At 51.4% G+C, this 16877-nt stretch overlaps 1 protein-coding gene across 2 annotated transcripts; it reads left to right on the forward strand.

Moving 5' to 3' along the window:
- The first annotated feature begins 13589 nt into the window (after positions 1–13589).
- FEZF1 (FEZ family zinc finger 1) lies at positions 13590–16608 on the forward strand. Of its 2 annotated transcripts, XM_007119614.1 has the most exons (5): positions 13590–14018; positions 14169–14390; positions 14591–14725; positions 14986–15118; positions 15551–15888. In XM_007119614.1, exons 1-5 carry the CDS (start codon positions 13590–13592, stop codon positions 15886–15888), a joined length of 1257 nt encoding a protein of 418 aa, XP_007119676.1. The 2 variants fall into 2 exon arrangements, with proteins under 2 accessions (XP_007119676.1, XP_007119675.1); XM_007119613.2 differs by having other exon boundaries at positions 13590–14390; positions 15551–16608.
- Positions 16609–16877: the final 269 nt, after the last annotated feature.

Consider the following 16877-nt stretch of genomic DNA (forward strand, 5'->3'; position numbering starts at 1 on the left):
TATTAAAGGACACCAAGTGTTCTTTAAAACAAAACAAAACAAAAAACTTTTAAAAAAGAATTGAAAACCTAACAAATGTAGTACAATTTTTAACTTCAAAGAAATAGCTCTACTCTCCTAAACGGTCTTGGGAAAGGGGGGGAAAAAAAGTTCATTCTTTGGCTAGTTTGGTGAATGTTGCAGGAGAAAATAACTAATACAGTCTAATGTCCAGCCGGAATGAGTTTGTTAAAGAACACACCTAGAGGGAAAGTTTCTCCCAGCTCTTGTTGGAGAAAAATAATAATAATGCCTTTTTCCCGGAAAGGGAAAGAACCACATAGAGCTTAACGTAAACCTCCCAGCCCCAGCTGTGGGTCGTTCTTGTATTCACGGATTTTTCCACTTGAATTCCCCTTAGTTCTCGTTCATTGTCCCTCGCTCTGGAGAAAGGATTTCCTGCTACTTTTGCAGTAAGCGCCCATGCAAAGCGTCTCGGGGCTCCCCCCGCGCCCCCAGGGTCACAGCCGGCCTGGTCCCGCGGCGATCGTGGGTGAGGGGGGGTCCGTGAGCTCCGGGAAGGGTGCCCTTGGTGGGAAAGCGGCCACTCAACTGTCGCCGTTCCTGGACCGCGAAACCCCTCCCGAGAGGGGCGCGCCCCGAGCCACCCCGCGAAAGCCCGGGGGAACCCCGGGCCCGGCGCCCCGCGCAGACCCGGTCTTCCGAGCCCCTCCCGCCACGCCTTTGGTAGAAGGACCGATGGAAGAAATTCGAGCAAGAGCTCGATCGCTTTCATTTCTTACTCCCAACACAGAAAATGGAAATTTCCCGGTCCGGGTCCCTAAAGGGAGGTGACAAATCGATGTTCCCGAGAGTTGTTCACGCGCCGCTGGCGGGGCAGCTACGCGGCCGGAGAGCGACCGCGTCGGCCCCCGCGCGCTCCGCGCTCGCCCTTCACCGCAACCCCGGCCCCGCCCTCAGCCCTCGACCCGTCCCAGCCCCGCGGGGTCTGTGCGGAATTCCGGGGCCTGGTTTGCGGGGGATTCGGTAGGATGGGGCTCATCCCGCCTTTACACTGAGTCCCCATCCCCTCCCCGGTACCGTGTAGGGAGACGCCGTGGGCCTGGGTCTCCTTTTCCCTTCAAGTCCAGATCGCTGGACCCGCAGGAACCTTAGGGAAAGGCCGGCGGCTCGTTTGGCCCCGGTATTTAGCTGCAGATGGAGTCAAGCCCAGGGGCCTGGGCAGCAGGCCAGAGGCAAAGAGCAGCTGCGACCCCGCAGCAGCGACGGCTCCAGAGCGCTTCACCCCCAACCCCGGGGGCCCAGGGCGAGGCTTCCTCCCCCACCCTCCCCGCCTTCCGCCGCGTGGGCTGGTAGATGCGGGGCAGATGTGCCTTCAGCTGCCCTTCTCTGTGACGTTGAAGTATGACACTTTAAGGGGCCCGAGGCGAGTGCAGGCTGTGAGCGCAAAGCTCTGAGCCCGGGTTCTAGAAGTCACGGGGACGGTCAGCCACAGCCTCTCTCCAGGCGCAATACGTGATCGTTTTAAGGGAGAAGGAGGCACTAGACTGTGAGTGTGTACAGCCGAGAGAAAGGAAGGAAGACAAGAATTCGATGTGTTTCCCAAGTTGAAAAAGACCTCGATTTAAAGATCTACCCAGAAACGTAACACAGCTTGGGGAACCGTAAGGGGCCAGGGCCTTAGAGCCAGGGAAGCCTGGGTTTCAGTGCCAGCGGCTACACGTCTTCCCCGCGTCCGAGCTCTGTGTCCTCGGGCGAGTTATGTAACCTCTCGATGAAGCGGGCGCTCAACAACGAAGGTGATGCGTATAAGTTGTGGCCGTTGTTGAGTCTTTCTTCATGTAGGGGTGGATTCGAAAGAAATCGTGGGAGGCCTGGCCCTGCCAACATACACCACCACTCGCACCGCCCAGTTCTCGCCGGGTTGGCACAAGGTCTAGATCACAGTCATCTCGGCGGATCTTCGGCTCCGTCCCTGGCGTGTCCGTGGACTGGCTAGAACTGTCCAGTTTCAGGGTTATGTATACAGCCAGCCTAGTGGGAGGAGAGGAGACCGGGAGGGCCAAGTCGACTGTCTCCCACAAGGGCCAGTATTCCGAGAGCAGCCCTTGGAGCTGCAGTTAGGAGGGGAGGCGGCTGGAGACGTGTCTTTGGGTCCACATGAGGATATTGTTTGTTGGTCAGGGCCTCCGAAACCGGACGGTTATGATCGGGGGTGGGGGGGGGGCGCGGTGTCTGACCACAAGCGAGGAATCCCAGGCCTCTGCCTGTGCCCAATAGGTTGAGTTCAAGAGAATTTCAAGGGCAAATTGGTGTTCATTAGTGTTTTCCCAGATTTAAGGAGGCCTTAAATGGCGTCCTGCGTCTCAGCCCAGAGATGCGCACACGGCCCGGGAAAATGCGAAGCAGCACCGGGAGTGACGCAGAGGAGACCGAAGGCCGCCCCGGCGCGCCCCAAGGTGACCTCCGCCGTGGCAACAGAGTAAAAAAACCGGCAGGCTCAGAGGACGACAGCCAGCACGGAGTCCTGCCCCGGAGTGTTGAACTGACCGCCCTGCGAAGCCGTCAGGGAAACGCCAATAGCGTAGAGACCCAGCGCGGGGCCGAGGGCGCGCCCAGGGTCACAAGCCAGGATGTCCGTGGCGAGGGAGGTGCGAGCCCAGGTGGTGCCGGGGCCAGGCACGCGGTGGCCTTGAGGAGGGAGAAACTGATCACTCCCCAAAGGGAAAGATATCGCGCCCTGCTTTGTGCCAGGACTAGAGCTGCTTTTTTAACTGGAGAGATGTTCCCCATCCCCATCGTTCCTTTAAGATACCCTACTTGCAACTTCCTGAGTTGCAGACCTAGGAAACAGGATTTCGTGCCCCACGCCCACCCTCCCACTCCGGAATGCCACGTTGCCTTTAATCTCCCCTACTTTGCAACTTTACACTGCGGGCGGCTGTATTTGTGTGCTTATTTGCAGTGCGGTTTAAAAAAATAAATCAGGGCTTCCCTGGTGGCTCAGTGGTTAAGAACCCGCCTGCCAATGCAGGGAACACGGGGAGCAACTAAGCCCGTGGGCCACAACTGCTGAGCCTGTGGTCTAGAGCCCGCGAGCCACAACTACTGAAGCCCTCGTGCCACAACTTCTGAAGCCCACGTGCCTAGAGCCCGTGCTCCGCAGCAAGAGAAGCCACTGCAACGAGAAGCCTGCAACGAAGAGTAGCCCCCGCTCGCCGCAACTATAGAAAGCCCGCGCGCAGCAACGAAGACCCAAGGCAGCCAAAATAAATAAATAAATTTATTTTTAATAAATAAATAAATCAGACAATAAGCATAGTCTAGAGTTGTCTGAAATCTCCTTTCACGTGGTCCATTCCTAGGATCAGTGGTTCTCTGGTCTGAGAGGAAGTGAAGAGTTGATTTCAAACAAGAAGCATCAGGCAGAGTAGATACTCTTTCCTGGCCCCTGGCACAGGCTTGTTTATGGAGCCCCTACACATAATATGTACCTTTGCAAAATTGAAAGTGGTGTGTCAAGTTATTTCTTTTTCTACTTTAAGTCAATTCTGGTTTGCCTTTTAACACTGCCTCCTTCCTGACACCCAACTGGTAACACCTCTCTTGGGTGTGATTGACAGAAAGAAAACTTTAAATGCTGAAGTTTGTTGTTTAGGGTACTTCCTTAAAATGCCAAGGAAGCAAAACTAATTGTAACCTTGGAAGGAGATTTTGCTAGGGAGGTAGAAAAAGTTTTATTAAAGAGGGGTTACATTAGTAAAAGGTCAGAATCCAATTGGACTGGATTTCAAAACGTGGAAAGTGAAATATGGAAATGCCAGGATAGCAGCAGATAGTGTCAGGGGAGGGCTTTTGTTAGGTGTCCCTGACCTACACACATACCCCAAAGCTGGGTAATAATTTTTTTAAACACACTGAAAGTTGCTGTATTGAAGAAGCTCATTCACTGTCACTAATTCAAACTGCCCAGTTTTTTGTTACATTGGGTGATTGATTGCTTGGTGTGTTCTTTCATATAATCATGATAGTCTATCAGGAAGTTGATTAATTTTAGAAATAACAGCTTCGAAAGAGAAGCTTTAATCAAATTGGGATTTTTGAAAAGCTTTTGTGAAAGCTTAATTCACAAATCTACAGAAGAAATTGTCCCCTGGGGAACTCAAGACTGGACCTGGGAGAGCAGGCCCCCAAGGATAAGGGAAGTCCTCAAGGTTGTGAAAAATAATTTAGCAAATGTGATTTTTTATGTGTATTTTAACATTTCCATGTATATAACCAGAAAGCAAATCACTGAGCAGAAGCGTTGTTTTTAAATACAGTTGTTCGAAAAATATTTGGGAAAATTTTATAGCTTACTTTTTTAACGAGGTGATGGATAGCTTTTCACATGTAAAGTAGTTTTATTTTTAAATCTCTTTTCAATCTCAAAGCCTCCCAAGAATGAAGTGGGCTTTGATTTAGTCCCATTTTACAGAAAAACAAGGCAAAGGGGAACTGCCACCATCCGTTCAGGTTAACAAGGAGTCCACTGGCTGGGTGGCCCTCCCCAAGCTGGCACTCCCTGGCTAGAAGGCTAAAGCAGGACAGGAAACTGGCATCATTTATTTCAGCCCTCAAAATTCCTGGGACACATCGGTGGTAGGAGTACTTAATGAAAAAGAAGTTTCTTAGAAGGAAGGAAACGTTCTCAATTTCAATGGGTAATTGAAGAATCGAGTTTTAAAAGGATAGAAGGGGACAAAGAGGAGAAAAGAGGATTATTATTTACCCTTTATGGGGCAGCAATTGCGGGGTGGGGGGGGTTAGTGAAGGCAGAATTCACTGCATACTTGAAAAAGTAGATGATTTCTCCTCTTAAGTTCCTGCCCATACAGGTTTAACTAAAAGCTCTAGAAATTAATTTAAAATAACTGCAAACTACTGATGGGTTGGACTGAATGAGAGAGAATATGGCCAATTTTGCACATAGGTTTTGGAGAGAAGAGGGAGGCTGGAATAGCAGTAAGATGCAGAAAGGCAGAGATGGGAGAAGAAAGGCCTTTCCTCTTTCCGATTTCCAGTGACCACCACGTCTGCCACTAAGCAAGAGGGGAGGGCTCCACTGCTCACCCGCGGACGGACTGGATGCCAGATGCCCTTGGCCGAGGCACAGCACAAGACCAAGGGCACCTGCACTGCTGCAGCCTTCCCGCTAAAATAAGGGGACGCTGGGATCCCACAAACCTTGCCCTTGGATTTCCCCATGCCCGGTGTTCCACAGGGAATCGTTAAGAAAATGCCTCCAGCAGGGCTCCAGAATTTGAATTTATTAGTGGTTTCTGAGTTCAAATGCAGAAGGAACAAAACAAAACAAAAATACTAGTCCAAAAGGCAAGACAGCAATCACGTGTATTTTGTAGCTGCCACTTCTTACTTTTTGATCTTACATTTGAGTTGGCCAGCTGGAGCCCAGTTGACAGCGGGACCTCTCAGTAGATGTTGTGGCCTTCACTTATCTAGGGAAATAATGAATTGGAATGTCCTATTAATATTAAAGGATAATGAATTTGCTTTTCAAATAAAAGGTCCGTGTTAGCCAAATCAAAGGGGAACAGATCCTTTGGAAAGTGAGGGACCCCAATTACCATCATGGCCACTGCCTTTTGAACACAGCATATGCTCTCAATTTTTAAAACTCTTTGGCCTTCAGTAAGAAATCTAAATCAGAGTCACTAAAGCCATTTTCTCTCTCTCGCTCCCTTTTTTTCCTCCCTCTCTGCCTCTCCTTTCAACACTGTTGTGAAAGTTCAGTTACTCTCCGTCATGAGTAAAAAGCTCGGGGAATCAGCTACTATGCCAACGCCGGGAACACATCCAGGCCCATGATGCGAATAATGGAACATGTGCTGTCGAATTCATATTTTTGTCCTTTAGGTTTACATCCACGCCCTTGTATTATGTAAATTTCTGAGAAGCTGTGAATCACAGGGTTAGATCGAGGAGGGTCCCCCCACCTCCACTTGCAACTGGAACCGACCCCATTCAGTCTTTGGATGATTCACAGCCTCGTTTCTTCCTCGCGCTTTTTTTCCCGGACCCAGCTTTCCTTCCCACCCTCCACCCTCCACCTCGCGGGTCGGCAGGGAAACAGAGCCGCCAACCCGGGCCCCGGGACCCGCGGCGGGACAGCGTTCGTGACATCAGGCGGCCGGCCCTCGAGGTCACCGCGGGCCGCCGGACGCTGTTCCCCTGTAGTCAGCGTTCACACGGACTCGGGCCGCTTAGCTTCGCGGTGTTTCCAGCACCCTCTTCCTCTGTGAGACTGATGGGAGACTCTGAGGGCAGCAGCCCCACTGCTGGTGAAATTCAAAGAATCAACTGAACTTAAAGAGGAGACGGTGGGAAGAGAAAAAGAAAAATGACTTCCCAATTACTTCAGACAAAGAAGGCAATGATTTAACCTAACATTGTAAAAGTCAGATTCCTTAACGACGGATCAAGCCTCATCTTGGGATCTCCTCGGCGTGGATGTTACAGCTCAACTCTTGAAACAGGGTCGACGCCTGTAGGATCTGGTCCGAGAGAGGCCTTAGGGAGGGAGGCGGGGGGAATCGCAGAAGAGCGTCCAGCCCCCCTGAGAAAAAGGGGCCGGCCGGCGGCTGAGCGATTCCTCCCCTTCGGGACTGGGGAGGCCTGCTGGAGGTGGCCGCGGGGGCATTGTGCTCTGGGGACAGCCGTCCCATCTCCTCCTTTGAAGGGGGGGAAAAAGGGATTGACAGGGAGAGCTCAGGAACCCGAATAAAAGGACAAATTGGAGGATGGGCCGAGAGGCGAAGGTAGAAGGAAAATGTCTTAAAACAGGTGAATCTAGTTAGAAAACTCTCTCCCTCCCCAGGACCTTCAGAAGACACCAACTAATTGTAAGGACAAGCGAAACGGCTCTGAAAGGAGGATTCGCGGGGTTGGGGGGTGAGGAGTGGGCACGAAAATACGGTACAGGAATGGACGTGACAGGTTTGGGGAGAACACAGTGGTGCCCCCCCCCTTCGCCCCCATTTAAAATTGGCTTAAGAAAGTGTTTGCTGGGAAACTCAAAATGACAGGCAAAACTAGTAAAAAAAGATGCTCTAGTTCCTTCTTGGGCGTGCCACAGCGTCAGGCCTGTTTCCTTTCACCTGAGATCTAGATTAAATGACCCTTCAGTTACACTCTGAGTCGTCAAAGCACGTCTATTAGCGAATGTTCTGTTCAAAAACTTTTCAAACAGAAGTTCTCTGCCATCTGTTACTGGGTCTTTAAACCCGATCCGGCAGCCCCTCCCCCCTCCCGAAACTCTTAGGAGATTTTGGAGACTCCCCCCATTCTCGCAGCCTAGGGGAGGGGACGGAGGAGGGAGCCGCGGCAGGATCCGCGGGGGTGCGCGGGGAGGGGGAGGAGCGCGATCGAGCCCCGAAGGGGCCGCGGAGCCCGCGGGGTCGGTGGCGGTCCCCGAGGCCCGAGGTCAGAGGGACCGGGTCGGCGACCGCGCGATGCTGGCGGACCCGGCACCCCGGAGGCCTCGCCGGGGCCCGGAGCCCAGCTGGACGCGCACCGCACCGCGCGGCGGGCGGGAAGGGAAGGTCGGGCTCGCCGAGTGGCGCCCCAGGTCCCAGTCCCCTCCAGGCGCCAGGAGCCATCGCCCCCGGGCCCCTCCAAGGCCACCGCACGGAGCCAGGTCGCCCTAGGCCTTGCCAACGTCATGTTTACTGTTTGGGACTCGGGAGCAAGAGCCAATGAGTAGAGAGCCCGGCCGGGGAGAGTGGGTCAGCGTTTCTGTTTCACTTCGGGCTTCTATCACCTCGCTCAGCGCGGGCCGGCCCTTCGGGAGTGAGGAGGGCGCCCCAGCTCCCACGCCGACAGCCGGACGCAGTCTCCCTCGGAGGCCACGGCAGGGGGTGCCGAGGCCGCCGCTGTGATGGAGGCCCAGGCGGCCGAGGCAGAGGGTCGGCGCGGGGCGCTGCGACGGCCGGGGTCCGGGAGGTAACTGAATTTATAAACGGCTGTCAGAGATTTCTCGCCCAAAGATTTTGGTTTACCTCGATTGCTTCTCCATTTCTCTAAGCTCATTTTTTGCTCTGTGTTATTTGAACGGCCACTGTCGACTTTTATTTCGTGTGAGAGATAAGAAAGTTTGAAAACAACATTAAAACCGCTCTAAATCTCGTGGGTAGTATCAAGGAAAGAGCAGCGCTGTGTTAAATATAGTTTTTATTTTGACCACAAAATGACTTTGAAAAAACTGTCTGGGGACTGCGGCAAAATGCTAATCGGCCAATTGCATAACGAGCTATCAGTGTAGGGCAAGAGAACATACTTGGGGCATCCTCTTCTAATTGGCCACTTCCCGGGTTTCAATAACACCGTTGTAAATTGCAAGCAAAACTTTGCTGGGTTTTGTTGCTTGACTTCTGGGCAGCTCCTCGAATATGTTGGAGAAATTGGGTTGCTTGTTTATAGACTTCTTTTTCCGTCAAGTCCAGCCCTGAGTCGGAGCCTGGCAGTCTGGAGGGAAAACACCTCACAGGCCTGTGGGAACGGGTGAGAAAAAGCCCAGCATTAGTGGAGGGGCAGCAACAAACCCAGGGCAGGTGATCGGAGTCTGTAATGCCTGCCAGCTCATTACCAGCTCTCACCTTTGGGGCTCTTCATTTACTTTCACAAACTGACTTAATATGCAAATGCTGTTTTGAGGAGAATAATTTCACTAGGTTTAAGGGAAATCCTAGTATGAAAGAAATACTAACAACGAAGACCTAGAGATAAACAACAAGCCATATTCCCACCTCTCCGACCCCCAAAGAAAAGAGGGCTCTGCGAGTTAACTGATGCCTCCTGTACTCCTAACCTGTGATACTTACTGCCTTTCACGTGCTATATGAAATTAGCAAGAATTCTTTATTTGCTACCAAACTAACTAAAAGCAAAAGCAGTAGTCTTAAATATGAACTTGTGGCCCATGTATTTGTTAATGTACTGGAAAGTTAGTTCTCACTGTGTATTCAGTAATTAATCAGAGAAACTCAACAAGACTCTTTCCTTGAACCTTGCAGACCCTTCCTATTTGTGTCCTAGTCCATCACCCGCCTCCATCACACACAAGAAATAACAAAAGACCAGTCGGAGATAAAGACTGAGCAAAACTGTAGAAGAATTTAGGAATGTTTTTCCTCCTCTAGAAGGAAGGTACATTGCCCCTGGTGCTATTTATTAAATAGGAAAAAGTATGGATGAATCTGAATGCCTGGGAAAGGGGGGTCATCATCATAATAATCTTCTCTCCCTTTTTTTAGCTTGCAGTAGTTAATAAGAAGCACAAAGAAAGCTGGATTGTTGCTTTTGAAAAAGAGGCCGGGGTGGTAGGTGTTGTTGGAAAGGCCTGAAAACCTTAAAAGCGTGACCAGGGATGAATTAGTGCACTTGGCAGAAGGCTGAATAATTCCCAGTCCATTTTTTATTTTTAAAATAGTCAACAGTATTTGATGACAGTAAAGAGAAGAGATTAAAAATTGCGGATTATTTGGCAATTGATGGTTCTATTATATTGTCTTTTACTGCAGGTTGCAATAATCATGACCAGAAACTTCATTTCCTTATGACAGGGGTGTAAATCAAAAGCATGTGAAAATTATGCAAGTTCTTGAAAAATATCAAGAACATAGTTTAGGTAGCACTGAGATCAAAATCAGACTCCCCAGGAAAAAGAGAACTTTAAATTACTTTAGCGGAGTAGAACTTCTTTCTTATTTTCTCAGAAAGTCTTAACTCAGAGTTGGTTACCTGGTGTCTTTGTACCGAAGGTTTTCTGCTTCCCTTAGGACATCTCATGCAGGAGAAACCAAACATTAAAACTCACCTTCCCCAAGGATTTGAACTAGTAGAGCAAATGAATACTGGCTTTCCAAGGCTGGGAAGGGGAGGGAAATTAATCATCAGCTCTGATGAGGAAAAGGGGGGATTATAGGATTCTCCAAGAAAATCCAAAGAAACTATAACTGAGTTTCTATTTTGCCATTAACAAAACAAACAAGTCTCCTTTGCATTCTTTTAATAAATAATTTTAAAGTGTTGAACTGTTTTAGAAGCTTCTAAATTTGTCAGATAAGCTCTGCTTTCATTGGTGGTATTTTTGTTGTTATTTTTCAAATGCATTTGGAGAAAACCCAAAGTACTGGATAGATTTGTTAATAAAATGGAAGACTTTGCTGAATATATTGTGCATTTTGTTTAAGACAATCCTTACTTAATAGAGATTTTTAAAAATTAACATCTAGGTTAGGTTTTAAATGGAAAACACTCATCAACAAATGTTGGAATAACAAGACCTGGATTTATAAAGAACCTCCTCAGTCTTTAGGATTAGGTAGCTCGGCACTAGTAAAGGAAGGGTATAATTGCTACTTTGCGATATTTGTGTTACTCAAATGACACTATACTTTCAAACAACACTTGTCAAAAAGGCAAATCCCAAAAAGACCAGTGGAAAGCAAACTACTGAAATATTAGCCATACAAAACACGTATACCCCTTGGCCAATAATTTTCCTTTTTAGTTCACTGTCCAACGAAGGAGAAATTTACCGAGGTCAAACCAAGGCTCTTTTGCCGTTAAGGAGGAGGAAGTGGGGGAGGGGAAGAGGAGGGAGGGACACGCGACGAACGTAAAACAAACTGGTGGCATTCAGTCAAGACGGCAGGTAACGCTCCGGAAGCGGGTGAGTTGTACATGTCAGCTGGGCGCTGCAAAGCTTTCCAGAGTCGGGCACTTTCGTGCTTCTTTGCTTTTTCCTTTAAACCTGGCCCTGCCTCGGAGGAGGGCAGCAGGAGGGGGATTCTTCGATGCTGGGAAGCGGCAGGTAGGAAAGGAAACCTGATCCGCCCCAAAAGGCAGCAATTAAAGTCTTAACCGCGACCCATCTGTGGCGGGACCCGCCCCCACTTTCCCCTAGCAAAGCTGTGCGGCGCTCTTTGTCTGAGCAGGGGAGAAGAGGAGACAGGTTCTGCGGCCCCAGCAGCAAACGGAAAGAAAATTTCCAGCCTGGGAGCACCCTGGGCGACTGCGCCTGGGCCTCAAACCGCCCCAAAGTGCCGCTGGGGGTGTGGCGCCTCTTCCTGGACCCGGGCCCCGCGCTCTGCGCTCGCCTCATTCTGCACTTCTCTACCGCTGCATCTGTCCTCCAAGCCCGACGCCACCTCGAGACCTGAAACCAGGCACTTGCAGGCTTGATTACTAAGGCTGGTCGTAACCGGACCTTTGCCCCACCTGGCCCTTTGGCTGCCTGCAACTTCCAGGCGGACTCGCGCCTCCTCCCCCATATTTCCCCAGCAATTGGGTTTCCTCGCCACCCATCCAGCTGCTCCGCTTCTCGGTTGGGCATCGGGCGCGCTCCCAGCCCAGACTCTCTCGGTTTCCACTCCTCTTGGCCCGCCGGGCGGGGGCGGGGCAGACCCCCCCCCCCCCAAGAAAAGCCAGAGAGAGTGGTCCCTGGCCTGTGCTGGGCAATGGGGTAGAGGAAGAGGGACTATTTTGAGGTCGATTTCCTCCGCTTGGGGTCCAGCTTTGCATTTGGCGTGTAATTTGGTCAGCGGCTCAACAATCCCAGGGTTTCTAGTCCGCTTGCATCCAGCCTCCCACCGCAGACTGTTTCCACCGCTCCTGCTGGAAGAGGACGCCCACACCCGCTTGGCCAGATGTCTGGCGCCCGTCACCACCCGTTCTACAAGCACCCACTCGGGGTAACTCACCAGGTAGATGGCACCCTGGGCTGCTGCGGGCGGCCACTCGCAGGGGCGGGCAGGCCGCAAGGCCCGGAGCTGGCATCTCTATGCCCTTCCTCTGCCTCCTGGCGCGGTCTCCCGGCTGCCGCGTCCTCCCGGTGTAGCGGCTAGGGCACGCCCGGCACTAGCACACCTGGCCCCAGGGCTAAGCTCCGCACGATTGCAGGCTTGCCAAGGGGAGCGACCAGGACGGTGCGCGCTGCTGCTCCCGGGGCGCTCCGGGCGGCGCCCGCCTAAGCTATGAGAACCCGAGCTGCCGGAGTCGTTGCCACCGGAGCCTTCCGGGAACAGTCCTTACTCTCTACAGCTCCTCCCCGGGAGTTTTGGCCCGGGAGCCAGACCCGGAGGGCGCCTTGATGGGGGGAATGCGGGTCCTAGTCTCCGCGCGCTCTCTGGGAAGCGAAAGCGCGGCTGAGGACGCGACAGGCGTGCAGGCAGCTCGCGGTGCTCGTCGCCCCCGAGCGCACACACACCCTGGCTGCCGCCCGCGCTGCTTTGAGGAGGCGTGCGGACACCAGCAGGCGGGTGGGGGAGGGAATCAATAGGTTGCTTCCCTTCTCTGCCCAACATTCAGGATTTTAAATGCTCCGAGAGAGCTCTAGCTGAGCGCAAGTACTGAAAGAAAGACTCTCTTTCCGGGCTCTCAATGGAAACGCCAAAAAGCGCGCGTGTGTGTTTGGTGGGTGTGGGGGGAGGGTGTCTAGTCCTAGCCGAGGTTTCTTTTGGTGTGACACCCGCTTATTCCTTGCAATTCCTCCTCAACTTTGTGGATGGAGCGTGTCTTTCCCAAGCTTAGGTCACGGCATCGCGCTTACAAAACCACAAACACAAAACAAGCCTCCCAAGGCCTTTAATTCTCAGGGGCTTTGGGGGGAGAGGCCAGTTACCTGCTGGCGTCTTCCAAATCCAGACTGGGTTCAGGCCACAGAGACTTCGGGATTCCAGGAGCCCTCAGCCCCGGGCCCTAGAGGAAGAAAGAGGACTGCGGAGGAGGCAGCGGGGCTCCGACCCGGGCCCACCTCGGGCCCGGCGGAACCATGCCGGGAAGGCTCGGATTTCTCTTGCCGGAGGCTTCCTGGCCGTGTCTTTCTAGAGCCTGGCGTTTGATAAATATAGCCTGGTGTTTGCCCCTGAATTCGAGTCTGTTTCCTTATTTAGCCCTTGTACAATGATTTTAGATGATGTCATTTAGAGCTAAACGAGAAAATTGATCTCAGATTTGCTTGGCCTCTAAAGCCCGGTTAAGCAGATTGAGAGTTAAAAAGACAGGAAAAAGCAAAGGGGGCGGGGGGGGCGACGCGGAGGGTAGCGAAGTGTCAGCCAGCGAGTGTGTGCGCGGAGGCGAAGGTCCGCAGCGCCTCGGAGAGCGCCCCCGCCTCTTCTGGGCGGGGGAACCTCGCTCACCAATGAAAAGTAGTCACTGACTGCAGAGGAAAAAAAAAAAGTTTTCCTGTTGAGTGTTGGAAGCGAATTGAGCAATTATCTAGTTTACCTTCTCCTCTTGGAAGTTAACGATTGGCGAGATCTTGGCTGCGTTATTGACACAACACTTTCTATTGATAGAAATAAGTAGTGATTGTCCCCGAGTCATTGGTGCGCCAAGAACTCTGCGATGGGCTGGCAGGAGTCCATTGGGCTGGGCAGGCAGGTTCGGCTGGTGATGCTGGGGAGGAGGAGGAGGAGGCTGCTGGTGGTGATGGTGCCCGTCCCCCTCTCCGCAGGTCTGTGACAAGCAGGGAACAAGGCAACGACGGCGCAGCCCGGCCCCGGCTGACGGACGCTGGAGACTCAGACATGGACAGTAGCTGCCACAACGCGACTGCCAAAATGTTAGCGACCGCTCCGGCCCGGGGCAACATGATGAACACCTCCAAACCTTTGGCTTTCTCCATCGAGAGAATCATGGCACGCACCCCAGAGCCCAAAGCCCTGCCCGTCCCCCACTTCCTGCAGGGAGCCGTGCCCAAGGGGGACCCCAAGCACTCTCTGCATCTTAACTCGTCGATCCCCTGCATGATCCCCTTCGTGCCCGTGGCGTACGACACGAGCCCTAAGGCGGGAATGACGGGCTCGGAGCCGCGGAAGGCGAGTCTGGAGGCTCCGGCTGCACCTGCAGAAGCGCCCGCGGCGCCCGCGTTCAGCTGCAGCGACCTGCTCAACTGCGCGCTGAGTCTCAAGGGCGACCTGGCCCGCGACGCGCTCCCGCTGCAGCAGTACAAGCTGGTAAGGCCGCGGGTGGTCAACCATTCTTCCTTCCACGCCATGGGAGCCCTGTGCTACCTGAATCGAGGTGACGGCCCGTGCCACCCGGCGGCCGGCGTTAACATCCACCCGGTGGCCTCCTACTTCCTCAGTTCCCCTTTGCACCCGCAGCCAAAAACGTATTTAGCCGAAAGGAATAAACTGGTGGTCCCGGCGGTGGAGAAGTACCCCTCGGGAATAGCTTTCAAAGACTTGTCCCAGGCTCAGCTGCAGCATTACATGAAAGAAAGCGCCCAGCTCCTGTCGGAAAAAATAGCGTTCAAAACCTCTGACTTCAGCCGAGGCCCTCCTCATACCAAGCCCAAAGTTTTCACTTGCGAAGTGTGTGGAAAGGCAAGTACTGTGTAAGGGGTGGGGGGTGGCCTTCCTCCCTTCCTTCCTTCCTCCTTTCCTCCCTCCCTTCTTTCCACATTTAATTTTATTTTGTAATTATTTGTATACACTTGTTATAACGTTATCACCTCCCTCCCCTCCCTCTGCCTGGTTTGAACTCCAAGTGCTTGTTGAGCTAACCTGTTGTACTTGTGTTTAAGGTCTTTAACGCGCACTATAACTTAACCCGTCACATGCCGGTGCACACAGGAGCCAGACCCTTCGTTTGCAAAGTTTGTGGAAAGGGCTTCCGGCAAGCCAGCACCCTGTGCAGGCACAAGATCATTCACACCCAGGTGTGTTCGGCTGTCTCAATTTCACCTGGTTTATTTCCGAACGGTTTGTTTTTTTTTTTTTAAATGGCCGATAAACTCTTACTCTTTAGCGTAAGGTTTGTTTAAAATGTGCCGGCTGTAAGAGGGAGAAATGCCAGGTATTGTTTGCCTTTGTTTTGCTTAAAAGCATGAGGGAGAGCATTACAGTGTTTTTGAGTTTTTCAGACTCCACTGAATAGCAAAATTCCTTGACTTCTCTGCTTTTTCTCCTTTCCGCCTAGGAAAAACCTCATAAATGTAACCAGTGTGGCAAAGCGTTTAATAGAAGTTCTACTTTAAACACGCATACCCGAATACACGCAGGCTACAAACCATTTGTGTGTGAATTCTGTGGCAAAGGATTTCATCAAAAAGGTATCGAACCCAGGAGGCGTTGTCTTTCGCAGTAGTCTTACCGAAAGCCCTCAACTTTGGGGGGGTGTTTCCGAAAACTATTTGTTAAGTGCAGCTAGTTACCAGCGCATGTGTTGCCATTCCAACCTCCTACCCTCAAGTGTGATGAGTACTAGAGAAAGGCATGGCTCATATACCGAGGGGGCGTTTCTTTTTAACCGCCTGTTCTCGTTTTATAGAATTGGATTAATAACTGTTGTATTAAAACGTGGAGGGGACGACCTCACTGTTGGTTTTTAAAAATAAATTTGGGGTGCAGGCAGGCAGCATAGAACTGCACCGGCCCTCCGAGCTGTGGCCCCTCTTCTCTTGACTCGTTGTCCTTCAGTCGTCTGCTCCTCCCGTTCCAAGCTCTCTTTTCAGATCCAAGTCCCTGTCATTTGTCTGTTTCAGGGAATTACAAAAACCACAAGCTGACCCACAGCGGGGAGAAGCAGTTCAAGTGCAATATCTGCAACAAGGCTTTCCACCAGATTTACAACCTCACCTTCCACATGCACACCCACAATGACAAGAAGCCCTTCACCTGCCCCACGTGCGGCAAGGGCTTCTGCAGGAACTTTGACCTCAAGAAGCACGTCCGCAAGCTGCACGACAGCGGCCTGGGGCTGCCCCGCACCTCTGCTGGGGAGCCAGGAGCGGACCCGTCCCCCCCTCTACAGCAGCCGCTGCCCGCGCCGCTGCCGCCCCCTGGGCCCCTGCAGCCTGGGCTCCCCCCGGGCCACCAGTGATCAAGGCCGAAGTCCCTTCCCAGCCCCAGCCGGGGTCCCCACTACTGAGACAGCGGCGGAATAGAGCTGGACCTCTCTACCCAAGCTCACCTGTAGAACCCAGGGCATGTTGGGCCTTACACATTAGCGCCAACCAGAAGCCTCTGAATTCCCCGGCCTTTCACCTCTTGCATGCACCTGCTAAATGGTTTTGTGTATTATATTCTATATAGGCACTAACAATTATGAGAAAATTTGGGGGTTCGTTTGTTTTCTGATTTTTTTTTAATTTGCAAAAACTTTTCATCTCGGGTGGAGAGATCGTGTTTGTTTTGTTTTGTTTTTTAAAAACAAATTTCTGCTGTATTTATTGAGATCTGTATTATCCTACCCGGGAATGCTGCACCATTTTAATTTTATTATTGTATATATTTCCAGTGTGTTGATTCTGTGGTCTCAAGATGCCTGCCGATTGTTTATTCCCATTTCCTCTTTCCCTGAGGTTAGAAAAAAAACAAAAACCCCAGTTCTGTGTGTATGTTATATATACACGCATAGATGTGTGTGCCTGTAAAGGCACATTCCACATTCATCAGCACACACACGCACATACAAACACATACACATTAGATAAGGATGGTTCATTATGGATGAATTTGAAATTTGGTTTTGATTCTTGCACGTGAAAACTGATTCATTGACTGTTGGAAATAAATCCTTGGAACATGCTTATTTAATCAATAACCTTCAGGGCTCTGTTCATATTATTCAGCTAGGGATCACTGATTCTGACCCCCCTCAGCCTTCTTTCTTCCTTTTTAAAAAGTTCAACCCAGGGTTAGTATCACCCAATGTTTCATCTGAAAAATTCACCAAGAGCAAACAATAGTCTCTCCAAAGAGTTACAACTTTGGTAAAGTAATGAAATTCGATAAGTTCAGAGGCAGAAGATGTGGAGATTTCTAACAGAAGCACGTCTTTGTCCTGGACCATCTGATATATTTGTAGTG

The sequence above is a fragment of the Physeter macrocephalus genome, chromosome 5 (genome assembly GCF_002837175.3).
Source record: "Physeter macrocephalus isolate SW-GA chromosome 5, ASM283717v5, whole genome shotgun sequence".
Taxonomy (NCBI): domain Eukaryota; kingdom Metazoa; phylum Chordata; class Mammalia; order Artiodactyla; family Physeteridae; genus Physeter; species Physeter macrocephalus.